The sequence below is a fragment of the Caloenas nicobarica genome, chromosome 4 (genome assembly GCF_036013445.1).
Source record: "Caloenas nicobarica isolate bCalNic1 chromosome 4, bCalNic1.hap1, whole genome shotgun sequence".
Taxonomy (NCBI): domain Eukaryota; kingdom Metazoa; phylum Chordata; class Aves; order Columbiformes; family Columbidae; genus Caloenas; species Caloenas nicobarica.
Window position 1 is genome coordinate 8,243,717 of NC_088248.1, and position 27,052 is coordinate 8,270,768.

General features: G+C 40.9%; 2 protein-coding genes across 5 annotated transcripts; one reads left to right on the forward strand and one right to left on the reverse strand.

The window, feature by feature from the left end:
• Positions 1 to 1,964: 1,964 nt before the first annotated feature.
• On the reverse strand, positions 1,965 to 16,185 carry CFI (complement factor I). The gene is made up of 12 exons (XM_065634505.1): positions 16,126 to 16,185; positions 14,252 to 14,570; positions 13,260 to 13,404; positions 11,771 to 11,949; positions 10,660 to 10,770; positions 8,983 to 9,099; positions 7,718 to 7,756; positions 7,113 to 7,216; positions 6,363 to 6,478; positions 5,372 to 5,640; positions 4,181 to 4,282; positions 1,965 to 2,182 (listed from the first exon to the last, which is right to left on the reverse strand). The coding sequence occupies exons 1-12, from the start codon at positions 16,183 to 16,185 to the stop codon at positions 1,965 to 1,967; spliced, it is 1,779 nt and encodes a 592-aa protein (XP_065490577.1).
• On the forward strand, positions 15,185 to 27,052 carry GAR1 (GAR1 ribonucleoprotein). Of its 4 annotated transcripts, none has more exons than XM_065634509.1 (7): positions 15,185 to 15,236; positions 19,288 to 19,503; positions 19,584 to 19,738; positions 21,191 to 21,250; positions 21,647 to 21,782; positions 22,738 to 22,848; positions 23,202 to 27,052. In XM_065634509.1, exons 2-7 carry the CDS (start codon positions 19,323 to 19,325, stop codon positions 23,213 to 23,215), a joined length of 657 nt encoding a protein of 218 aa, XP_065490581.1. In that variant the 5' UTR covers positions 15,185 to 15,236; positions 19,288 to 19,322; the 3' UTR covers positions 23,216 to 27,052. The 4 variants fall into 4 exon arrangements, with proteins under 4 accessions (XP_065490581.1, XP_065490580.1, XP_065490578.1 ...); XM_065634508.1 differs by lacking the exon at positions 15,185 to 15,236 and adding an exon at positions 17,908 to 17,956; XM_065634506.1 differs by lacking the exon at positions 15,185 to 15,236 and adding an exon at positions 17,936 to 18,239.

Genomic DNA, 27,052 nt, shown 5'->3' on the forward strand with positions numbered 1-27,052 from the left:
GTAGAATGGAAATTAAAAACATTTTAAAAATAAAGTACAGTGAAGTATGTTCTAAAACTATTGAGCAGTTTGATAGAACTGAGTGAGATGGTCCTGAACCTGTTTCACAGGTTTATGTCAAGGGTACTCATCCACAAACCAAATTCTAGTACTTAAAAAAAAACCAACTGTGCGCACTTTCTGTGCATAACTCTTGCCAAACGTGAGACTGTTGTGTACAGACTGATGTTTTCTTACAGCAGGCACCATTACTGCCGTCAAAAAGGTACTTTGGGCTGTGCTTCCCGATTCTCATGGGGGCAGAACTTCCTCACAAGGACGGGAGAAAACAGAAGGATTTTCTGCTTAATCGTCCCCCTTTTGTTGATGGCCCCATGTCTTCGTCCAGTTCTGGGTCAGGCGAGGCAGTAGCAAAATCCCCTGACTGCACACGGCAGGATCCGGGTCCTGGGTGTTTGTTCTTGTTTCACGCTTCTGTATATTCGTAGAGGGAAGTTGTGCTAATTTGAGAATCTGGTGGGGGGCATTATGACTGAGAGTATTAATTTTTAACTTTAGATTTGTAACTTGGTTTTGTAGAATTAAGTCTTTATGTATAATATATTGACTTTTCATGTATTTCTGTTGTTGTATAAATTGTGCGTATATGTGTGTGTGTATCTGTATAAATACACACATGCAGTAAAACCCTGCTTGATGTTAACCATTTGTTGGATACCAGAACTACAAGTATACATAAACAGAGAACTTAAGATAGTAAAGATGCTTTTTATTTAAGATTCAAGTTTTTAAATTCCTTTGTTGTTTGTGACCAGCTGCAGTTAAAGTAATAAAACTTGGAGCTACAAAAATTGTCCCAACCTACATGATCAGATGAGTTGTATTAACTGGATAAAAATTGTCTGAGTTTGTAGCTGAAAAAAACTACCACCAAACAAAGTCATTATTTGGGTAATTTTTGCATTACAACAAATCTCATGATCATAGCCAATCTATCAATTAATAGATGGTCTGAAGTCTTTCACAGTAAGCCTAAAGAACCAACTGCTGAGCAAGGCAACATCCTGTGGGTTTGTAGTGACCTGGACCTTGGGATGATGGCAGTTCTTTAAAGTGTTAAAAGTGCTCTGGTTGCTGTCGTTTGTGTGAAGTTCACGTATTGCCAGTGCAGTAATTTTCCAATGACTGCTTTTAGCATGGTTGTCCATTTTAAATAAATAAACATCCACAATTGAAATGCAATGTGAAATGTGGGGGGAAAAAATCTCCAAAGTAACAAGAAGAAAAAGCTATTTTCATTTCCCAGCTTTTATTAGAGACTTTTACAGTCACAAGAGTCCGCAGCAAAAGTCTCAAGCCACAAAGATGAGGAAGGGAGTGGAGCATCTCCCATGTGAGGAAAGGCTGAGGGAGCTGGGTCTCTTTAGCTTGGAGAAGAGGAGACTGAGGGGTGACCTCATTCATGTTTATAAATATATAAAGGGTGAGTATCACAAGGATGGAGCCAGGCTCTTCTCAGTGACAACCTATGATAGGACAAGGGGCAGTGGGTACAAACTGGAACACAGGAGGTTCCACTTAAATATGAGAAGAAACTTCTTCTCAGGGAGGGTGCCAGAGCCTGGCCCAGGCTGCCCAGGGAGGTTGTGGAGTCTCCTTCTCTGCAGACATTCCAACCCGCCTGGACACCTTCCTGTGTAACCTCATCTGGGTGTTCCTGCTCCGGCGGGGGGATTGGACTGGATGATCTTTCGAGGTCCCTTCCAATCCCTAACACTCTGTGATCCTGTGTGATTCTTCCTACAGGCTTCTGCAAAATTGTGGTATTCATAGAATGTTAAGAATTTTTGAAACATATTCTTTAAAGATTTGTACTAATAGTTGCCAAGTTACATGGCTGCTGATTGTAAAAAAGGACTAGTGTTCATTTTTGCATGGGTGAAAAGTATTTAATTTTCCGAGTTTCAGATATTATACCGTGAAATGAGACTCCGTGTCACATGGTGGCTAATCCAGTCATAGTAGCTGGCGACTTTTGTGTAGACGCCGGGGTGACCAGCCTCCCCGCAGTTCTCACCCCAACTCACGATACCCCAGACATACGCCACGTTGTCTGCATCAAAACAGACCAAGGGTCCTCCTGAATCACCTTTGCAGCTGTCGACGGAGCCATCGTAAGTACCTGGAGGAAATAAAAATAAGTTCTTGTAAAAGCTAACGCACAGAAGAGAGCTCAGGAGTTTTTTCAGGTCCACGTCGCTTCCTGACAGATATTTGCCAGTGAAGGAGGTTCCTAACCTCTTTGGTCTATCATTTCGTATTTATTTTTAAGTGCGGGGCCTCTCTTTACATTTGTGGCTGGCCCAAATTCTCGTTGTTAGTTTTGATGTCAGTGATGTGAGTCTTGTTTTACCCTATGCAGTAGAGAAGAATTCAGCCATATTGCTTATTATATCATTAGAAGTAGCCCATGAAATGTGTACAAAAGCAGGAGGAAAAAGGTAAAAAGATCAGTAGGCTGATTCCTATGGAAACAAAGCTGTTGGAAGATGTGTGTGTCTATGTGTCTGCCTTTGGTGTCCCCTCTACCTGATAATTCATTGGCCAGTTTCGTCTCATCTCTGAGATGAAATTATTTCTCTACCTGAAATTTCTCTGAGATGAAAATAATTTCTCTACCAGCTCTATGAAAAGAGGTGGGCAGGTACACGAAGGAGAGTATGCGAATACTGGGATGGGAGGGAGAGCAACTGGCTGTAAGTGCCCTCCCTGCAAGGTCCGGGTCACAGTGTGGACCTTCTGCAGCACCAGATTGCGACCCTGGGGCACGAGTGTGCAGGATTCAGTGCTCTCCACAAGTTTCAGTGCTCACGGAACTACTTGTTTGCAGTTCAGCAAATATAGCGCTTGTGAAAAAATGAATTGAAAGTGGAAGATGTCATATAAACAGAAGGCACCGCTACAGAGCAAAAATATGATTTATGCTTTGTCCTGTGTACTCAGTGAAAGTTTATTGCTTTCTAACACCTGTACTACTGTTTTCTTCTTGGTTGATTTACCTAGTGTGAAGGAACCCATATTAAGTGTGAGTCTCCAAGTTTTTCGAAATGTAACTTCTTTCTTGAATCTCTACATTACTGAAAAAGAGTTTTGTGAACTTTTTAGAATTGGAATTACTAATCCTATAAAACAATATTTTATTGCTTTTACTCAGTTTAAGTAATATTTGCTTGTATTATATAACTAACTCCCATGGATACTAGCCCTTAATTCCAAAGTTTCTGTTTGTATCAGGGAGGAGAACCTAACCCTGGATACTCCTTTTCTGATGTTGTCCAATGTAATACTGTCTTTGTTCCCTCTTGGTAAAGTATGATCGCTTGAAATACATTGGAGATCAAGGAGATTAGTTACAGAACTTGCACAGTAGAGAAACCCGGTATCTTTTAGAAGTCATGCTGAATTTATTGCAAATGATTTGGCTTTTATACCTGGTTTTTATTTTTCTCATTAAGCAGTTTGTTTAACTATTGCCTTTACTTTTTGATTTAAAGAACAGTTGAAACTATCTGCCCTGTAAGTTGAATACTCATTGCTCTTTTAGTCATGTATTTGGCAATACATTTTGTTATTGGAGAAGCAAAAAAATGTGTATTCAAAATCTGTATTTTAGTACTAGAAGTGACAACAAGTTTCCTGGCCAGACTAATCTTAGTTTGAAAAGCTAATTGTATTTTTCCTGGAGTGCAGTGTGGTGGTATAATAGCAAATGTCTAAGCAGATGAAGAGTCACATTCTAGGCAGCAGAACATCTAATGTACTCTAAAACCAGCCTTTGTGTAAATATGCTGCTGAATCAGAATAAAATGTAGTAAAGGTAGGGAGTTCAGTGGGCTGCAAAGTGCTTGTGTATTTAGTAAACAAATCAAATCGTATGCCAAAATTTGCCCACATAATTGTAGAAACTTGCCATGCTGTCATCTTAACGCTGTTTATAAATAGATGTATAATGGTGTCTGCATCCCAGGCTCTAGTGGCTAGTAGCATTTTGCTAATGGTGATACTGTGGCAGTTGGTTTATTGTCTTTCCCAAGTCTTAAAGATTCACAGATGCTATGGCTGACCTTATAAACAGTAGGCTTGGTGGTAGAGAAGTTATAGTAAGAAAATTGATGCTTGCCTGCACATGCCATTTGTTCAAAAAATCGTCCTGGATACAATTCAGAACAATTCTGAAATAAATTAACAGTGCCCCACTTGAGGACATATTGTTTGGTATAACCTAGAAAAAAAAATAACAAACCTTATGAAATTAAAAATGGTAAGTACATATTAGACACTTTTAATATCATAAATTGCAAGTTATATATTTGCTTATCTACAGAGTATAATCTTCAGTATTATAAACCAGATACCTTAAACTGCCACTAAGTTACCCCAAATTAATTGCAGTACCTTGGCCATATGTTTCAAAATAAAAGCAGAGGGGTTTAATTGCAGTGTTAAATACAGTACTTTCATTTTATGACATCTTCACCCTTTCTCTTTCCTTGTCTCCCTCATTTTTTTCTGTGGTTTCCATGTCAAGATTATTAGACAGCAGGAAACTGGTATATTGTTTTCCATGAGACGGAGATGTGGCTCTGATCATCCTTGTTACCTTTTTTCCAGTTCTGCTCTATCTTTTGCGGATGAAGGGACCAGATATTGAAGACACAGGTGAACCATGTGTTCACAAGGTTAAGGAGATCCTCTGTTTTGTTCTCTGTCCATTTGCTAATTTGCTTTGTGGGCTGCTATGGAGCATGAACAGGAGAAGCCTCACAGTCAGTATGCAGGAGTGCCAGCACCAGGCTGTGATCACTCTGATACAAAACAAATGCTTCCCAAATCTTTGACAGCTTGATTACATTGGGCTTATCTGTCCCTGCACAACCTTCTCTGGGCTAAACTCCAATGTGGCTGAGACAAGATGTGCCCAGTTCTGTAGCTTTTGACTGCAGCTCAGACCCTTTTGGGCAGGGGACAGAGGACGGGCTGTGGGACACTGTGAGCTACTGACCACCACTTGTTAAATATCGTTACCAGGTCTTGGGTTGGCAAAAGGAACATTTCTTAGGGTGGTTTTCAAGCAGGGGTGTCCTCCAGATCAATTTCCCAAGTGGGTGAAACAGCAGAGGCAGCCGTACAGAAAAGAGACCCCACGGTGACAGCCGAATGCCAAACCACAGCCCGCGTTCTTTGTACTCAGCCTCTCCTGAGTGCTTTGCGCAGAACTGCTCTTCGGCCTTGTCAAAATGAAAGCTGATTGCAATTAGAAAATGCCGTGATGCAAATAATACATTCTTGTAGTGAGCACTAAAGCAAATACCTTTCTCGAGTCCCCATCCGGAAACCTTGCATGTGTCCCCAGGCCTGAACATGTACTGTGACCAGGGGATGCAGGCAGGGGTGCTGCGTGCCAGGGAACATTCTCCTTTCCCGCTCAGCTCCAGCAGAGCAATGTCGTTTTCGTAAGTCGACGCGTTATACTTTTCATGGATGATCAGCCGTTTTAGTGTGAACGTGTGTGTCCCTTTCTCATAATCCATTGTATCCAACAGTCCAACCCACACACGGTACAGATGAATTCTGTTTGCCCTGGAAAAAAAAAACAACAGTGAAATACAGTATATTTCAGTACTTAAGAGAAGCACTGTACATTTCAACTCGCTGTAAACTTTAGCAATGCATCAAAGTTTCTCTAGAATAAAAATTCATACTATATCCATACAGTTTCTTTCTGCACTTGACGTCCAGGTTTTTCTGAAATGTAGCAAACACAAGGCAGATGACACTCACTGCTGACAACTGCAACTAATACAGAGAATATTCAAGGCCAGGCTCTGTGTTCAGTGCTGTGACAAAGAGAAGGCAGGCCTGGGTGCTGCTCTGATTGCAAGTGAAGGAAGAGTGGGCCAATGTGGGTGGGACACAGGGACTGGCAAATCTTCCCTGTCTGCTCTTGCTTGTTCTGGGGAATATGTGACCCCAGGGACGTGCTCGGGGAAGAGATCCTGGACTTCCCCAAGGCACAGACAGGGAAAAGAGGTGGTTACGGTGAACCTTTCCTGCCCGCCTACTGTCTGACTGAAGAATGCTCTGTCTCTTCAAACTCATCATTGCTTTTTCATCTTTCTGTTCACTGCCAAAATATCCTGCTTTCTCTGAATCTTCCTTGTCGTTATTGTGAGTCAGCGTTTTAAATTGTTATATTCAACAGGCAAACAGGAATTAACAAACAGGTAGCTGAGAAGGGCGATAATATCCAAATCAATCTTTCTGCTTTGCAAGAAGATAATTTCGCAGTTTGTTGTTTTTACCTGACGCAGTGTGCAGCAGTCAGAACCCAACAGCCACCAATATAAACCCCTCCACAGTACAGTGTTGCACCGTCACTGCCACCTTCTGTAATCGCCACTTGCCAAGGGAATTCACCCTGTTCAAACAACAAACACCCAAATAATGTGAAATCATAATAATTGTACTATTTTTAGTGCATAAAGGGAAATGCAGTTCTTGGTATCACCTCATCTCCTTGACGATATCTGATTGTAAATAAAAAATCTGCCATCCAGAAATTGTGAATTGGGCTCCACCTGATATAAAGGATATATAATCTAAAATGCAGTAATTTTGTTCAATCTTCTGACTTTGTGTGATTCCTCCTTCTCTCCAGCTGTCACGAAACCCGTTTTAGCCAGAGAAACAGATGTAGAACCTGACCTGGTGTGATTGAGTGTAGGATTTTTGAGTGTATTCTGTTTCAAAGGCACAAATTTAAATTCCGTTTTGTCAGAATTGTTACTTCTAGCTATAGTATTAAGGATTTTTCTGAATAATTTTCAATGCGTACTTGTATTGTAATGCTCAATTTTGCAGTTCTATATTTTACTTTATAAATTCTGCTTCTCTTTACTTTCGACAGTGTGATGCCATTACTGCTGCAAACCATGAAATTAGTGTTGTAGCTGATTTTGTCATTTCTGTACATTTTAACAGAAGGACATAATGCCCATTTAAATTGATGCTGAATGAATTCATATCTGGGTTTGGGTTTGGGGTTTTTTTACCTTTCCTGCAGTCTCTCCACCTACGATTCTTTTCCGTCGAGTTAATGTGTGATTTGTAAGACCACAGCGTACTTGGGGAAGAAATGTCTTTATCCTTTTTCTTTCTTTAACAAAAAGGAAAAATGTGTCTCAGAATTCAGGTATCCATTCTCTCTATCTGGAGACAGGTTTATCTTTATCTTGAAAATCTGAGTGCTGTGAATATGCCAGCAGCTGAAGTAGCAGGAAAGAAAAGACCAAAAATTTTGGCATCTGTTCATGCTTTGAAAATTTGTTGTGTCTTAGCATCACATTAGTTCTCTTCATTTTCCACTGCTGCTTGCATTCAGGCAAATAATTTTAAAGCAGTTCCCCTAGATTTGCTGAGAGTTTGCCTCCATCAATTGCTAAAACGTGCAGATGTGGGTCCTCAGCCAGGACAAATTATTATGGCATTCTTGAGATTAGTGGAAAGTGAGACAAATATTAAGCCCCAGACTGTGTATTACTAAATCACAAAGTCCAAATATCTGAGTGTTCTGGATCTGGCCAGCTGGCTGGTAACTAGAAAGCTACTAATAAGAGGGTATGCTGCTGTTTTTGGAGGATTAATTAATTACACTTACCTTTATCCATACTGTGATTTTCAGCACCTTTGTCTTTGCCTGTAGTAAAATAACAAATACTAAAAATGTTGGCAAACATTTGAATTTGTTCTATTACTTGAATGTATGTTTGTGTGACAAAATTGTGGTACATATTTTAAAGGCGTAGGGGCACACCATTTCAGATGGACAGCAATACTCTCAGCCTAGTGCCTGCTCGTTCCTTTCCTACTAAACACTCTTTGGCTGCCTCAGCCTACAAATGACCTACATCCAGCAGATACTTATGCATAACTGTGTGACATCTACTCCGCTTCCCATGCCTAGAGAACCCTTCTGCAAAGAAACCCCGATAAATGACCCTTTTCTGTTTTTTGTTCGTTTGTTTGTTTGGTTTGGTTGGTTGGTTTTTTGTTTGGTTTTTTTTTGTTTTGTTTTAATCTCTAAAGTGATATCCTGGTCTCCTCCACCAGGAAACAACAGAAATTCTTTCTCCTGCCTCATCGGCCTTTTGGAGCTTTCTAAAGCCCAAAGGAGTACTAGGTAACAGGTTTTGGTTTTTTTTTCCTGATTTAGATGATGCTGTTATGTACTGTGTGGGTAAGGGAGAGTATTCAACATGAGAGGTAAAGTAAATGCTCTCTGAATCTGGTTTGTCATCTTTTATTCAAACAAAATGCCCATTGAACTCAGTTCCTGAGTGGTGGTTGAGGACCGAGTCTGTTCTCATGTTACTGACAGTAATGTTTACCTTTAGAGTTCAGTTTACCTTTGCCAATTATCATTTACCAATAGTGTTTACCCTTTGGCTTTAGACTTTGTCTCTTATCAGAGCAAGAAAAAAACATTCTCATTTCAAACCAAAATCTTTTCAACAGTGAGGGGAACAGCACAGAAGAATTATTATATTGACAAACTAGTTGAATTCCTCATCTGTGAGGAAAATATTCTTGCCCGCCATGTCTACTCTTTCTTCACAAATTGAGGATAGCAGTTTGATAGATGGCCATGTAAGCAGAAGACATAATCTGCCTTAAGCCTCCTAAAACATTATCTGGTTCTTCCTTGCTTTAGTTTTCTTGCTCTTCTTTTCTAGAAGGAAAGGGAGGAAAGTTACGTAATCTTTTCTTCCTACCATGTATAACATAACATTGGGAAGACTAATTCTTGCATGCATTTGGGTTTTGCTAATCTGTTAAATAGTTTAATGGAATGCATTACGTAGTCTCTAATTATAATTGAGCAGAATGAAAGGAAAGAAACAAAAACATCTTTCAGAAGGAAACCTGCACAGAGAACTCGAGCTTCATCCTCTCCTGTGAGGCAGTCAATTTCTTTGTTGCAGACATTCTCATTTGGAATACAGATATTTGACCGACAGTGGAAACTGTTGTCTCTGCACTCTGTAACACAGGAGAATTCCAAATGTAAATCACAGGATCATCTGATTCAGCAACCTCACATAGTTAAAGCGCTTTTAAAAATACAACCAATATAATATCCATGCTATGGGGGACTTGGCTGTTCATGAATTGATCACGAAAGCGGGCTCTGCAAGTGTAAAACAATGAATACTTGGCTCTCCTCATTGTACAACCTTGGAGTTTTAAGACTTAAAAAGTAAGGGTGTCTATTACCAATTCAGTGCTGTTCTGGTAGACTTGGTATCACTCCTTACCAGTTTCATCCACAGCACCTGCCCGTGCTCAGCCTCAGCCAAAGGACCCCCAGTTCTGCCAGCATTACTGATCCTCTCAAATGAGGAGTTTGTCGTGCTTGGGTCAAATTTCCTCCCAAAATCAGAGTCCAGGGTGGTTTAATGATCGAATCATCTAAATGCAGGGTTAGGAATCAAGAATCCTATTTTGAAGACACTGGATTTAATAACTTACTTCTTGTAACATTCTTGATTATATGAAACGTTATTATAAACCTGAGAACCCCCTTCTTTTTAATTCCTGTGATCACTTTGTATGTTATCAAAAGCAAAGCTGTGCTCTAATTTATGGCAGGTTTTTTTGAGCTACTTTACGATCTTATGTCAATCTGCTATTTAAGGATATACATTTTTAATAGAAAAGATAGTTCTCTAAAAGTATCCAGATATCCCAATATGATCCAAAGAACACTGAGCTCAGTTGAAATACTTCTTTTGATTCCAGGAAGCATTTTTTTCAGGCCATAAAGCTGAAACAGCACTGGTTTGGTCAAGTGGAATCTGAAGAAATGACCTCCAAATATATGAAGCCACAGGCATTTATTATTTTTTTTATAAAATGCCTGGTACTGTGTTTCCTCGACTATCAGACTAAATTTACTGACAGTTGTAAAACTAAAAAATCAAGGTTATTTAGAGGTAGTGACGGGATTTGCAACCCACATTACAGTTTGGCACCTGAAACCCAACTTGTGAGAGTATTCTCCTGCATTCAGGTCACACTAGATCCATTCCTTGTTTATAATCAAAATTATTGTACCTGGAATTGCAGATGCTAAAAGAATGACTATTCATGAACCAGCAATGTGACAGGAACTGTTCAGAGATATTCTATGGATAGTCTTGCGTTAGTAATAAATTTTAGAGAGATCTTACTTTGATTTAAAGAGAGTTAATTGGAAAAAGTGTCTTGTTTAATTACTATTGATTTTTCCCAAGTGAAAACACATTTTCTTTCTAACACAGCTCATTTTTCTTGTATCAATGTTTTACGGCCTCTTAAATAATCTCATTGTATCTTCTCATCCTCTGAGGAAGTCCAGATTCTCAGAGATCACTTGCCTGCTTCAAAAAATTATATTATGCCTACTTTTTTGTACTTGTGTATACATAAACTATGGTTTGATTGTTTTAATGTAGTGACTTACTGGAAAAGCGACTTTAGCTCTTACATCACTGTAAATATTCTTTGGAGGCAGTTTTCTGCTGAAATGATTTTGAAACGGAGGAGAAAGGAAATTATTACCTCTACAGCATAGTTCATCACTCAGGTCTCCACAGTCATTGATCCCATCACAGGTTTTAGTCAGAGAAATGCACTTCTTGTTGACACAATGAAACTCGCCATCAGAACAAGCTTTGCAGCACAACGAAAATGAAGTTAGTATGGGAATGTCTATAGGCTCACAACTGTCCAAGGAAATATTCTGCTTGCGCTTTTTATTCTATCAGCAGTTTGGCCTATCGACAGTAGGCATGCTGGGGCCCGGTAATGTAAATAGGAATCTTTATTTATTGTTTTAGTTGCCTTCTCATCAAGCTTTCAATGTGACCACTTGTTTTCCCCCTCCTATTTGCTGTAGCCTGGCAAAAGGCAACTTCATTTCTTCTAGACAAGGACTAAGCCAGAAATGATGGGTTCAAACCCACTGTAAATGATTCAGGTGATTAAGGCGATGGATGTTCCCCCGCAGAAGGAAGTTGTCCTGGGTCTATGAACTTCTGTGGCATAAGAAAAACCTGAGACAATTTATAGCTCTCCTAACCAGCAGCATTTCAGGCTGATGCTTATCAGTACCAAAGAAGACCCACTACAGAGAAAAGAAAGCTGTTGGAAGTCAAAACAAGGACTTGATTCCCCTTGTACCAGTGAGAAACTGGGGAGTCCCAAAACACCCCAGAAGTCACAAGCAGTTCTGCTGTAGCTGTGCTTGTCTGGCTACAGTGCTGCTGGTGTCCTGACTGATCTCCCTCAGAGACAAAGCTGGGAGCAGAAGGTTGTCACCTGTCTCCTCACCAGTTAACCCAGGAGAGACAAGACTTGTGGGTACAATATACCTTGGTACCCTTGGAAGGGATGGGGGAACAAACAGACCGTGAGTGAAATATATTTACTTTCGGGAAATATCTGTAAAATACTTTAGGAGCAACAGTGATTTTCCAAACTCATAAACTCAAGACCGTCTTGACTCCAGACTGCCTCACTTGTCTTGAAGTCTGCAAAAGGTTTATTAAAAAAAAAAGAATTTTTTCAGTGCAGGTTTGCTGTGGTTGAGAGTTCAAGAAACTAGGTCCTAATTATTTAAACTTAAAATGTAAAAACCCCACATACATACAAAACTAAAAGACCTACTAACCTCTGAGATTTTCATGGCACTGGAGACTAACAAATCCCTCATTACTATCTCTTGATTTCATCTCTATGTGACATTCAGCAAGACTTGTCTCTAGGCCCCTGCAAGTTATTTGCAGACAGTGCGATGAATTTAAGGCAGATTCTGTGATACTGGAATTGGCTTGGTAATGTTCAGCACCTCTGTGAAGATATAATAATAACAACAACAAATTATATCATTTCACAATGGATTGTGCGCTGCTTTTGTTGTTTAGAATTCACACGGTTTTTCTCAGTGTTAAATTTTGGTCATGGCTAAGAAAAAGAGCAGACTTCCCATGGAATCATCTAGGGGTAAGTACGAGATGTTTACTTTGGAAGAAAAAGTAAAACAGTGTGCAAATTTTTGCAATTGCTGCATAGAACTGTCGCTAAATCCATATGTAGCTCGATGACAGTCACTGTGTATCGTGATGGATAGAAAAGTCTCCTTATGTAGCAAAACTGGTAAGCTCAGATCTCTATCTCTGTGTGGACACAGGTGAGCTGTAATTTGGAAACCATCCTGCATGGGGTCACGTATCTTTGGTGTCATCAAAACCAAGGCATATTGAGGAAGCTCAGGCCACTGCAAGGATGAGACTAGTAAATTTTATCTCCCCTGGTTTTAACCGATCAGTATCCTCCTAACAGTGTATGTGTCTCCTACCTTAAAGAAAAATGGGTTGTGTAATAAGTAACTAGAGAGGCTTAATATGGGACTCCAGGGCTGAATGCTCAGTCCCAGGACAAACCCTTCTCTGCTGTTCTAAAGAGATACTGATCAGGACTAGGAAATACTTGCTTCTCACCTAGAGGGGACAATTTAGGGCACTGCAATAGCAGTTTTAATCTTCAGGCAGGGTTGGGGAGGCAGCCCTGGCTAAGTTAAATTAGTTGTCTGTGTAACATTGTTACGTACAGGATATAGAGTTGAGTCTTTATGAGGAGCTGAATGTGCAACTCAGGTCATCGATGCGGTTGCAGGAGAAAGAACAGGCTCTGTGTGGCTTCAGCCATCCCTGGGGCCAAAGCAAGGAATGGCAGCGGGGCAAGGAGTGAGGAAAAAAACGTGGTCTGGTTCTTGTTAGTCTGGCTGGTGCAAGCGGCAGCTGACGTGAGAAACTTCTCTGCACACAGCTTATTGCTCAGAGCTACTGGGCATGGGCCTTTTATGCACTCTCCCTTACACTAACCTGAGAGAAAACCTCTGCAGTGGTCTTCAGTTTTATTTTAAAAGTAAAACAGTTATGGTTTGCATATTTGTAATCTGTAACAGATCACAGAAATCTGTGTTTTGGTTTTCACTCTCAGGTGTCAATTTAAGAAGCTTTATCAGAATATTGGAGCCAATACATTGTTCATGAGGTTTCTGTCTTAACTCTTGGCCTGGCTGTGACTGACACTTAAGTAAGTGTTGCTACTTTACCAGATCCCTTGCAGTTATCTTGAGATAAATTCCCCAAACTTACGATTCAAAGCCAAGGTGCCTGCAGGCCACGTTTGCTTCATTCATAGTCCACTCACTGCCACATACAAACATGGCATTCTTTTGATGCACAGGTTTTACTTGAAGCAAATGTGAATCTCCATGGTCCACAGAGATTGCAAATGTTTCTATAAAAAGAGAAATTTAAAAAATCCTCAAAATCATATTATGTAGATGTATTTAGTGGAAGAACAGCACTGAAACAAATCAGGGCTAAATTTGTATTGACAGCCAAAGTTCATCTGGGACGAACAGTATATTGGCAGTCAGAAGCATCAGGTATTATTCCTGATTTTTCTGAAGATTGACTTCGTGGCTTTGAGCCTGACAATTTTTGAAGAGATATCATTTTCAGGACAAATGAGGGTAATGGTTCCTACCACATAAGAGTACCTGGAGGTCTACCAAGGAAAGGTTAGACCTTAGTGTAATGACTTTCATTAGAAGACTTTTGATAGCAATCGCTAACACTTCAGGTGAGGTGGCCAGATCCTGCTTCTGCTGCCTGTTAGCAAAATGTCAGTTGTTTGCAGGGAAGGGAAGGTCCTCAGCCTCACTTAGCGAGGTGAAGCTGTATGGAGAGGGTGCCAGGAACCCAGGGAGCCTCTCCCATCCTTTTCAGTGCAACAGGCACAACTGAATTGTGCCGCCCTGATGTGCTGAGCTGCTGCTTCTGTGGGATAAGGAAGGGAGGGAAGGGGATGGTGCTGGGACGGGGACTGGGCAGGAGAGCCCTGGGACCAACTTGCTGCTCTGGCTGGATCAGCGGAGGTGGGGCTGGAGGGTAACCTGGACCTGTCAATCACTTTATTTTTATGAAAATCAACAGATACTGTCCATTTTCAATGACTGCTCATTTTCTGTTTCATGTTCTCATTAGTGCAAGGAAATGAACAGACTTTCTGAACTGTAAATTGTAACTGTCTCCTTGGCCACAAACGAGTGACTGACGCATTTTGGAAAAGGTGTTAATACCTTTAGATGCACATTTTCCCTTGTGCAGAAACTTTGCTTCTGGACGTTGACACTCGTAGCTCTTCAGCTGACAGTAGGTATGGAAGTACCTTCCATTGGCAGAGCAAACTGAAGAGCCGTTCTTCGGGCACTGGTAGGGGAGCTTACAAAGGCATTTTCCCTCCACACATCGTTCCCATGGGTGACAAAAAACTTTCTCGCAGGACTTGTGTGTGTATTGGTTGCTTAAGCATTCTTCTATGAGGTACAGGTCTTGCTCAGCTGGCTGGGCAGGCTCAACCTGCTCAAACTGGTTTTCTTCAGCATTAGATGCTGCATTCTGCAAGGCACAAAATTTTTTAAAAAGGGAGTAAGACTAGAAATTGCACCAAGAGTTCTGCAGATGCCTTTACTGACCTCAATAAAGTGTTTGTTCAGAAACCTTTTTCCTGTCCTATAAGCACAAAAGTGCTAAATATTTATAGTGTTAATTCCCTTGGCTTTGGCCATCTCATCTTTCTGAGGTCTGGTCATTTACCTGTGATCTTCACTCTTACTGGTCTCTGACAAACTTTACACTCTTTACTCTTCAAACATCAGCTGAAGTGCACAGCAGACCATAAACATTTTTTAATCCCATGGTTTATAACACACCACAGCAATAGGGTTGTAAGCAAATCAAAACATAAGGGAACTCAAACACCAGAAAAATAAGAGAAGTAGCAACTTGATTTTTTCTGAGACTTTTTTTGATTTGCCTTGTGTCTAAATATCACCTGTAAATATTTATGAACTACTTAGAAGCAAATAAAGAAATCTAAAATTACTGATTTGTTTCACTGCGTGACTGCTGAAGTAACAAGTGTAAGTATCTTGAAGAAATGTGAAAATTAAGTTCCGTTCCTTATCATCTTTTTTCCTGTATCTTGCAGAGCAGTGGATTTGCAATGTGGTTGGTGGTCATCACTGGGCGGCCAGCACAGACCCTCCGTCCACCTGCCTCTTGGTGAGTGACTCTGCACCTACATTTGTTCAGCTCTCTGGTGGCTTTGTTGCTGCTTTTGCTCACTGAGATCTATGGGTAGGAAGAATGTTGAAACATTAAAAATATACATGGGTGAACTTTGCGTAAAAATAGGAGAGAAAAGTTAGTTAGTCCTCAAATGTGAATTATCAGCTTTGACTGTGTCTGCTGAATCAATAGAGCTGAAGTTTAAAGTTCTTGTGAAGAAATCCTGGCCGTAGTAAAGTCAGCGAGGATGTTGTTGAGGCAGAATTTAATCCAACAAAACCCCTTTTAATGGTTGTGTAACCTTACTAATTTCTTCCTGCTGTTCTCAGGTCAGTAGAATCCAAACTGTGAGCCAGATCCGGCTTGGCAGAACTCCCGTATTGTACTCGGCACTTCTGAATAGGAACAGAAGGTGCTGATTTTTATCTCAGGGTTTCTCCAGAAGACTTGGGGCGTGCTGAACGCTCAGCCCTGATGGGCTTTCTGGGACACTTCTGCCAGAAGAGATTCTGCAACAAACCTTCAGGCAGTACGATATACCACATTGCCAAGTTAGAAGACTGTAATCTCATTTCTCAAAAAAGGGGGGCAAGGAAAATTGCAGCACTTTTCTGTGGTCAGCCATGCTTGCAAATTAGGGTTAGGATAGGATCACGATTTAAGTATTTTCCAGAAATCTGTTAGCATAAATGCCAGAATCAATATATGAAAAACAAATGGCAAGTTTTAAACATTCAAGCTGGGCTAAAACAAATGCATGAAACACAAATACTACGAAAGGAAAGTTAAAAGAATCAACCGGTTTTGCTTCTATAACAATAAACTGCTTTTTAACTGTTTTTAAAAAATATCTTGCTGCTGCCACAATAAAAGAAATTCTTACCTCTGATCCACAAAACCAAAAGAGAGACAAGAAAACCAAGAAAACTGGGACCACTGTCATGATGAAATTTTATCTGCCTTCGTAGACAAATTCCTCGGGCTGGGATTCTTTTGACTGTCAGTTGTTAGATTTGTGTTTAATTTTTAACCATTAGTAAAATATTTTAAAGAGCGTTTAGAAATAAAGTACGGGAGCCTCAACTATTACCTGGTAAATCTGATCTCTCCAAAAGGATCCCACCTCAATTTAACTGTGCCAGGCGAGATAACAAAAGTAAAGCCCTTGAAGTAAATGATTAAAAGGAAGCATTTATTAAGGACACACATTTCCTTTCTTTGCCAGAGGAGGCTGGTTGAATCACCATGCGGTTCTCCTGATTGCAGGCATTCATCTTTGCCAGATTGTTGTTGTCGCAGAGGTACCCCAAAGTCAGTTTTAGGCAGACAACAAGTTCCAAAACAGACTTTATTCTGGCCGGGAAAGTGCAGCCAATAAACCAACCAGAAACAGGGTTTATACAATTAGTTAGCACTCTGACAACATAAAATACAGGTTCGGATATCAGTTGAGGACATCACTGGGGTACAGCAAAATAAGAATAATGAGGATCCACAGCGTGCACGCACACACTAACAAGAAACAAACCAGAGCCCTCTACTCCAGGGTACCCACAATAATCGTTCATATGGGTTAAGCAAGGACTCATTCAAGGATATGTCCAGTAAATTACCACTCACTCAAACGAGGAGGTGAGGCGCTCTCAATACCGAGAAGTCTCCTTAGACGGCGTCCCAGTCTAAGGAGAGGGCTCCAGTTCACAGACCCGCTGCTCCGAGAAGACCGCTCCAAGGGGGGCCTTTGGTGGGAACCCCGTTTTATAGTCTGGTCAGATCTGGCTGTGGGCATTACAACGTGGTCCACAAGCTTTGCAGCTGCTCCGGGCACCTCCTCTGCTAACAACCCTGTCAACTGACTCAGGGTCCCATTAAGGTGCTAAAAGAGCCATCAACTGGCCCATGGAAGACTCCAGATCTGGGAAGGTGCAACTGCCACAGTTGTAAAAGATAAATGTGATTTCGTGTAAGAGATACACATCATAGAATCGTTTCGGTTGGAAGAGACCGTCAGGATCACTGAGCCCAACCATAACCTAACCAAACTCTAGCACTAAACCATGTCCCTGAGAACCTCGTCTAAACGCCTTTTAAACACCTCCAGGGATGGTGACTCTACCACTGCCCTGGGCAGCCTGTTCTAATGTCTGACAACACCTTCAGTGAAGAATTTTTTCATAAAATCCAATCTAAACCTCCCCTGGTGCAACTTGAGGCTGTTTCCTCTTGTCCCATCACTTGTCACTTGGGAGAAGAGCCCAAGCCCCTCCGTGCTCCCAGCTCCTTTCAGGCAGTTGCAGACAGCGACAAGCTCTCCCCTCAGCTCCTGTTCTCCAGGCTGAACAGCCCCAGCTCCCTCAGCCGCTCCTCATCACACGTGTGCTCCAGCCCCTCACCAGCTTTGTCGCCTCCTCTGCCCTCTCTCCAGCACCTCAGTGTCCTTCTTATGATGTCTTTATAGAGCGAGAAACCCTCCTAGCCATGCAATAACGACCATTCTCGCTGGATTACAAACTCGTGTTACACTATAGAGGATTTGCGAGTGTTTGACAAACACCTGGATCTGCGACAACCGGTTTGCAGGGGCACTTTAATCCCAGCGGGCAGGCCAAGCCTCCCGGCAGGATGAACCGCTTACGCGCTCCTTTTGCGACGCTGCCGTTTCATTTACGGCAGGCAGCCCCGTTTCCGGCGGCAGGGGCGGTGCGCACGTGGAGGTACGAGACGCGCGGGGTCGCGGCCGTTAGTGGCCGTTGGCGGCCGTTAGCGGCCGTTGGGCCGTTCCGGGCGGGGATCCCCGTTCCCGTCCCGCGGGCGGCGCCCCGTGAGGTGCGTGGGGAGGCGCCGTGGGTTTGCACGGGCTTCTGTGGGGCTGGGGAGGGTCGCGTTCAGGTCTCGTGAGCGAGAAACACGCTGCCCCCCCGTGAAACAGAAATAAACCGCGGAGTCACTTATACTGTTAAGCGGCATTTATTTTGTCAGCGCTGGGGATCATCCTCCGTAAGTTCTCCAAGGACTAGATGCCCTTGCATTGCTTATATTCACATAATTATTACATATGCATTACAATTTTTGAAAGTTTTGGCATATAACACGTCTATACTAAGAAATAATTGACGATGTTAGTTATAACTGTTTAGTTTCTTACTTACAGTACATCTATGTAGGAAACAATTATTTTGCAAATAGGCTCAGGCAGGATCTCTCAGCAAAGCAATTTTTTTTTAATAACGATATTGCGACACCGGGTGTTCTACCTAAAGGTAGGCACACATAATAGGGCAAAAAGCCTCTGCGTATATCCCCCCAAAATCCCACAATTTCCCTCCCCTGTTCCCCATTGGTTGGTACTTCAGGGTTTACAGACTACCCCGACACCTGCCTCAGTTTACATACAATACCCTTCTCCTTATCAATCTATTTAAGATACGGATTCCTGGTGCTTGGGCTGCCCTTCCCCCTAAATTAACTTGTAAATACAGGTATCAGTATGTATACAGGTATCAGTATATATTCCGGGAAGAGACCGTGTTTTACATTAAGGATTCATAGTCTGATGTCTCTCAGTCCTTCCCCCTGTTGGGGTCAGGTGCCAGGTCCTCAGTTATGTAAAAACAACTGTTCTTTGTTAAATGTTCCTTACGTCTATTAATTATTAGTTTAATATAAACTAAGCACTCTGCTTCTAAACCATGTATCACTTAATCTTCTGTCCCCCTCTTGTCATGCAGAAGGATCTAAAACTTGAAAAGTATCCCCTCATTTTGCAGGTGGTCAGAAGGCATTTATCATGTCAATTGGTTAATGGTGGGTATGTCTTTTATAACTTAATCACAATATACATCAATTTAGCAGCTTCTCTTCACCCGCTGGTCACTCTTTACAGGTGGATGTCGCAGTGGATGACATTTTAGGTGTAAACCTAATTTTTCATGTGCCTGCATGTGTTTTTTTCAGTGATTAAGCAATAATTTCACAAACAAGGCTGTTGGGAGACCGTAATTCTTACACCAAGTCAAACGTGAAATATCTTTTACTTCTTAAACAGCTGAATTTTGTCCACAATTGAGGAGGCAGTAGAGAATGTCTTTTCGTGGACGAGGAGGTGGAGGAGGAAGAGGAGGCAGCTTCAATCGTGGAGGAGGTGGCGGTGACAGAGGTGGCTTTAATCGAGGTGGACGAGGAGGTGGCTTTGGACGGGGAGGTGGACGAGGAGGTTTCAACAGAGGCGGATATGACCAGGGGCCTCCAGAAAGGGTAGTTTGTAAGTTACATGAAGATATTACATTTATTTAATTCAAAATGACTTCCCCAGATCTTTAGCTTGTTTGCTCTTTATTTCAGTATTGGGAGAGTTCATGCATCCATGTGAAGATGACATTGTTTGTAAATGTAAAACAGAGGAAAACAAGGTGCCTTATTTCAACGCCCCGGTGTATTTGGATAATAAGGAACAAATTGGCAAAGTGGATGAAATCTTTGGACAGCTGAGAGATTTTGTATCCTTCAAAAAATGTGATGTACAATACTTATTTTTTAAAAGCTTATAGATTACTGAATGAAATTTCTTGAGGATTTTAAGATAGTTGAAGGCTTGTCTACCAGTTAGATGTGAACAGTCACAAGTCTAGCTGCAACTGTTGTTGTCAGTAGGTGTCTCACTCACATTAAGTGTCTATCTTAAAGTACTTTATGCCAGGCAGAGGTTTCCAGTCAGTACCAGTACTGGCAAATGTCTTTTGGATCCGTGGAGGTTCAAGATGTTACTTTTTCTAGCTACCTGACCAAATTTCCTGCTGTAGGTTACTCACCTATAACAGTTAGGTCAAGGGAGTGAGGGTTTTTTTGTGCATTATGGGACCTTGCTCATGCTCCAGCTAATTAGATAATAATAAAGGTGCGTTTCTGCTAGGATGTCCTATTACTCATTGTCCGGCTTATTACTTAAACTGCCTATAAAAGTGCATGTGTGCTAGGATGTTTTCTTGCACAGCGAACTTGTTGAGACAGAAGCACTGGGTCCATTCTGTTGTAGCTGCCAAACTGACAGAATCTGTGACAAGAGGGTGAGTAACCCTGTAAGGTGGCAGTAAGATTCAGCCTGTGTTGATTGATTGAGCATCAGTATCCACCTGTGTGCATTTTCATCTCCCGCATGAAATGTGAAGTAAAATGTGCAGGTTTGAGTCACTCTCACACTCCGAATGTATTAACTTGCAGGTTTACTTTTTGTATCAGAATTATTTGAATTTCAGAAACTTGTTTTCTTCCTACAATAACATATTAAGAAAACATGTTACTGGGTTTTGCAGCTCCTCGCTTCCCCATTTAATCTCGAGTTTTAATTGAGCAGAGTTGGCCAGCAGCTCTTTTTGGTCTCAGGAACTGCTTACCAAAGTCCTTGCATCCTGGAGAGCCAATGGATTTGTACAAGACAGCACGTGGGGTTACAGAGAGCGTCTGCCACCTCACTGTGACATGACGCTGGGCATGTGGTTGATCTGGCAAGTCCCTGCTGGCTCTTGTCTTTCCCCAGCCAGGCGGCGGTACCACCCAGCAGCAGCAGCAGCACCATCAGAACCCCTGCAGCATCTAAGTTGTTCTGGATTTGCCTTGATGTCACCCTGGGGCTAAAGGTGTAGTCACTTGCTGTACAAATGTGTTTCTTTACAATTAACGTTTTTATGTACTCTTGCCGCTGGTATGTTCTTCGTTTGCCGTAATACATCGACAGAAAAATCATTTTGCCACAAAATACCATATTTGTAACTATGAAAAAACCCTGAGAAAAAGTGAAAATAGTTTCTCTTGATATTTTAATTGTAATTTTTCATTTGCAGTGATGATGTTTGTCTTCATTTAGAAAATGTCTGAATGTGCGTTTCATATGATAATTGAAGTCACCATCTCTAATGTTTTATTCCTGATATGTTCCTTAAAGAAACTAACAGTATTTTTCAGTGAAACTTTCTGAGAACATGAAAGCCTCTTCATTTAAAAAACTGCAAAAGGTTAGCAAATCTCAATAACAGTACTGTATATCACCAGTTAGATAAATCTACTCTGTGTTTTCAGATAATAAAAGGTTTAAGTTTAAAAGCTAGTTTTCCTTTGTAAACATAAGTATTCATTTGCTCTTCCTTTTCACTTTTGTATCTGCCACATTCTTCCCTTTCCTCACCCTGCAAAAAAGATGTAACAAATGAAACTCATGCAAATATCATCTGTATTTTAATAACTTTATAACATTGTGATTTATTTCTCATGTGCTTTCTTTATTTGACTATTTGCAGAGGACGATTTGATATAAAGGGTTAAGACCAGATTATGGATATTTTTAAAGGGAGATTTTAATGTACTCTGTAGCCTTGGCACTTTCAAAGCCTAATGGAACTCTCTTCCTGCAGTTTTATATTGATCCAGCGAAGCTGCTACCCCTTCAGAGATTTTTGCCAAGGCCTCCTGGAGAAAAAGGTGCTCCCAGAGGAGGTGGTAGAGGAGGACGTGGCGGTGGACGTGGAGGAGGAAGAGGCGGTGGTAGAGGTAGGATCCCAAGAATGAAAGCTGCAGGATGTTGGGTTTTCTTGGTGCGAGGTGGGTTGTTTGTGGTGTTTGTTTGGTTGGTTTTGGTTTTTGGCAGGGGGTGGGGAGAAGGTGTGTGGTTTGTGCTTTTGTTTGTTTGTTTTGTTTTGGTAAAGCTCCAGTTGAATATCAACCGATTGTATTGAAAAGAAAAATGTTATACATTTTTCTGTTTGATGGTTCAATAGAAGAGACACTGATATCTTTTCAATGGCAAGACTTGGACTTCTGTAGCTAGCTAAATAATAGCTTCCAAAGCATAGAGAGGAGAGTATGCTGATTTATAACCAAGACAGAATGTTTGACTACTAAGCAAACTTGTGGTAAAGGCTTAATAGACACTCAGAACACTCAGTGAAAGCTGTATTTAGTGTGTTCTAAAAATCTAGTTTGCACAAAATACTTGAAAGGCAGTGTTTGAAAGAAAGGGTGAATGACCTGGTCGATCTCATCCTCCTTTGCTTTTTGAACATCACCTGCGATGTACTCCTCAACTAAAGCTGCAGTTAAATTTTTCTTACATCAGAGTTCTTGCCTCTTCTCCCTACCCTACCCCTTTGTGTGCAGTGAGGCACAAGTGTTTCAAAGTTTTTTGTTTTCTTTGTTTCAACATTCTTTTGAGTTACAACTAATTAGTAATTGCAATTATTTTTTTTGTCTCATGAAAAAAAGTTATCGTGGAGTTTTCTTCGTGTCTTTAGTATTTTGGACGTTGTATATCAAATGATACGTGAAATGCTGCAAAGGTTCCCTAGAAGAGACAAGGTCCTAATTTGACCTAGCAACTGTCCTGCAATTGACAGTTTCTGGTTTTTTTGTTGTTATTTTCCTTTCAGAAGCTGCAAATGAAATAGGTTGTTATGCATAACAAAGACTTTATATACTCCTCAAAGTGTAATTTCTTTCCTATGTTCAGGAGGATTTGGAGGAGGAAGAGGTGGAGGAAGAGGAGGAGGATTCAGAGGAGGAAGAGGTGGAGGAGGAGGAGGGTTCAGAGGAGGAAGAGGTGGTGGAGGAGGCTTTCGGGGTGAGTGCGTGGTTTTTACATTTCAGTAATAAGAAAGGCTCCCAATTTCTAAAGGTTTTAAATATGAAAAAGAAGATTGTACGTTTTAATCTTTTATGGATATTTATAGTTTTATGTAAAAAGTTTCTGTGCATCATAGTAACTAGCTTAAACCAAAGCACAGTATTCTGCATATTTTGATGCTTGTGTAAGACCATGCTAGTTTTTTGCATCCAGAAAGGACGGGGAGAACAGATAATGATGATAAATTATTTATTCTATCAGCTCATTTACTGTTATTTTTATAATTATCTTGCTTTAAATGAATCTAATATTCGGATTTTTTGGTGTATTTTTCTTCCCTCTTAAAATAGGAAAAGGATATTAAAAATGGGACAAGTATCTCCCCGCTATCTCACCGTATCATCTGCAGAAGTGAAGAACAACGAAAAGCTTTTTGTAAAGGACTTTTTAAAAGTTCTTTTTATAAAGAAGTTGAAGCTGTAAAATCAGAGTTACTATTACAAGTAATGACTGTTGTTCAACACATGAGGAGAGTGTGGCCCCAGATGAAGAACTGAAGACTGCTCAGAATATATTTGAACTTCTTTAACCAAGCCAGGATTCAATGTTATTCTTAAACTATTTGTTTCTGAGAAGCAGCATAGTCAATGCTTGACTTCATGTTGGAGTTTGGAGTAAACAATCAGTTGAAATGTTTTTTAAAAAACCCTACGGGTTCACTACATGCACATTCATCAGTATGAACCTGTTACCTATGTGTGACTGATCCCTACTTATCTTCTTTTTATGTTGAATCTTCTGGTTTTCTCTAAAGTGGGCGTGCCATTTAAACAACCTTTGTGAATGCTTTTTTACAAACTAAACTTCAAAATTTTGTGTTGGTAGAATTTTTTTATACATAACAGGGTATAAAGGCAAAGGAAGATAGCAAATGATATTCTATGGGTTTTTCTGTATAAATCTCAATGAAAGCCAAAGGCATTAAGACAAGTTCTTCTTAGAAGCTGCTATGTGATGAGTAAGACAAGGCTAATACTATTCTTAAGTCACCTATTTGCTTGCATAGGGCTAAGATTAGATAGCCCATCATAGGGCTCCTCTGCACACAGCGCTTTCGGTTAAGTATTGCTTAAAAAAGGCATGAAAAAGTTTGCATGAGTCTTTGGTCTCTTTAATTGGATGCATTATGAGGATTACTGAAAAGCTAGTAAATGTCTCTTCTGAAAGATGGAAGAGAACAGGGTGCCTATCTACTCTTTAACTTTGGAAATGGAATAAGAATAGAAAAGTAGAATCTCCCTAGATTTCATGCAGAGCCAGGAGTCCACTCACAGACTCTCATACCAAGCGCTTTTGAAAAGGGGTTTGTAGAATAATCTACACGAAAGTATCTTGTTCAGTGTGGAACGAAGTACATATCAGAATTGATCATACTGTTACACTTTTAAATTGATGAATGCAGTAACAGGCAGATATATTAGCCTTCTGCTTAACAAAAAGAAACAGGTAATTTGTCAGTGCCAGGATTCGACAGTTACTGGTTATTTTAACAAAAATTGAAACAAGGTGAGAAAACACATGTTCAAGAATTCAGCTAAGTCTGACCAAATGCTGCATAGGATAATAGATTAAAAGTGTTTGTCAGCTTAAAAAAACCCCAAATAAACAAAAACAACAAAAAACCCCCCAAACAAACAAAACCCCACAACAAAACAAAACCGAAAAACAACTACCACAAAACATAGGAATTTCTGCTAGATTTGCTTTTGTGACAAGAAACTGAGTCTACAGTTCAACCACAGCACAATCAGTTAGTGAGGGATGCTTGTTATTTTCCTGGTATTGCTACAGAGTGAATTTAACCAGATCAGTTAAATCCAGACCTGAAGATGTTTAGACTTTTGTTGATGTTTATCGCTGAGCCTAAGTGACTTAGGCCTCTAATTTAAGGCATTGTAGAATTGCCCTTTTCTAGACAGAATCCTATGCAAGTTGTTGCATCTCTGGTACACCATGTTGCAGTTGAACTGTACCAACCTGCAATGAAGCTGGAATTGTTACTACTTTTGTCATATTTGTAATTGCTTCTTTCACTGATGCTTCAGTAGCTAGTTGTAGGTAGCTGACTTAGACTTTTCCTGATTCTTCTGGCTTTGGAAGACTAACATGATAGAATCTTCACTCTTACATCCAAATTCATGCTCTGCTTTGCTGTTCTCACTCCATACTTCAGGGACGTACTTTTTCACAGGGTATCAGAAGACTGTACTGTCATCACCTTTTAATTGCATGATGTGACAGCTGATATTTCAATTGCGTGAAGCATCACCTTGCTGCCTAGGACAAGAAGCGTATGCTTTGGATCTCACAGCAGATGGAGCAGTGAGTCAGCCTGAAGCTGTTGCAAGGCCAAAGCAAAGAATACATTTGTGTGTAGAGGAGTTAAAGAACAATATCTGTTGAAGCTCTAGAGGAAACAGTCTCTTGCTTATAAGGAACTGGATTGTACTCCCAGCTGAGAAGTGCATGAGGAGCATTATGGCATGCTCTATGCATACGAGCAATATTGGATGGGATTAATACAAATATCCAGAGAAAATTTATAATCTTAGATCTTTGTGGAGGTGGTAGGACATTTAGATGCTGATGGAATAATGTCCTTCATGACTGAGTGTGAAATGAGCTGCCGTATGTGGAAGCAGTGTCTGGAAATGTCTGCCATGTGGTGATGCCTTTTAAAATTATTTTTTGTTGTCCTTTCCCCATTAAGCCAATATGTTTTGCCTGTAGTGTAGTGCTGTAATGAGCTACAATACAGGTTCTCTAATTTTATACAACGCCTTCCTCTCTGTCTTGAACTTTTTATTCAAATCCTGTCTGTGATTCTATCACTGTACTCCTGATCCTAATAAGTGAAGTGTTTGAGTTTTATATAGGTGCTTACAGATATCCTGGGCTTTTTCTACAGAGAACAGGAAAGGTGGGCTCACCAGCACTCTGACAGAACAAGGTGTGTTTGCAGACATGGGGAGTTTCAGGTAGCTCTAGTGTCTGGGGAAAAGAAAAGTCACAGTGCAGTCTGAAGTGAGGGGTGTGGGGAAGGTGTTAGTGGCAGCGTAGGCTCTCAGCAATTTGGCATTCACTGGATTCCTCCTCACTGGCAGCCTTTGGGGCTAATGTCTGGGCCACCTAAAGAACTTCTCACCTGCCATCTTCTCCAGCAGCGCAAAGGGGCGCCTCTCCTGCAATATTCCTCTGAAGCTCGGGAAGGCTTCAGTGCACCCCGCGGTGCTTGGCTTCCCACCCAGGACGCGGCAGCAGTTGTGTCACCTGCCGGTCTCCTTGTCCTCTTGTCGGTATCTGCAGGTGCTCACTGTTGGCAGAGGCAGAGCACTCATGGACCAAGTCCTGTTTTCAAAAGGTGGTCGCAAGTGAATATGTTGGCCGCTGCACTATTTGACCTGGACGTAGGATCTATCCCTGCCACATTAAAATTCTGGCTTTATATTTTTTCTATCTGGGATCTAACTCCTTGTTAAAAAGAAGGTAATACACAGGTGAGTATTGAAAGCTGAAGTTGTTGCCCATTGAGAGCGGCTTTATTCGCCCTGCATTTGTTCTTGGAGGGATGTTTTTTCTCCTTGTGTTTTCTGTAGTTGCTGGGTTAGGAGGGTTCAATATAGTTCATAGATCTGTTACGTTACTTTGACAGAGAAATTTGATGAAGTGCAGAAAATAATTGGGATATTTCAATGTGTCTGCAGCACTAGCTGTTGTAGAAGAGAAGGGATTCTCCCTAGCACTGACATGAAGTTATGGATGTTTGCCTGAAGCAACGCTGCCTGCTCACATGCATAGTGGTGCAAAGTTATTTGCAGTTGTGCAAAGCATTGTCTTGGCAAGAAAATGTGTTGTTTTCTTTAAAAAAAAAAGCATAGCCACTGCTTGAGGGGCGGCAAGAAAAAGCTTTGTGGAGTCACATTTTTAGGGTGTTTTCTTCAGTGAGTTGAAAATCTTTCTAGAGTCAAGCTTTTCTGGTCAACACTTTAAATCTAGTAAAAGTCTCGTGAGGGAAGAAAAAAGTAATTAGTGAATTTGTTTTCCATTGGGTTTGAGTCATTTGCATACGTGAAAAGAAGATTCAAGGTAAATTCTGCCTTATAGAGCCCTCTAGTGGTGATGTGCTTAATAAACGGGGGGG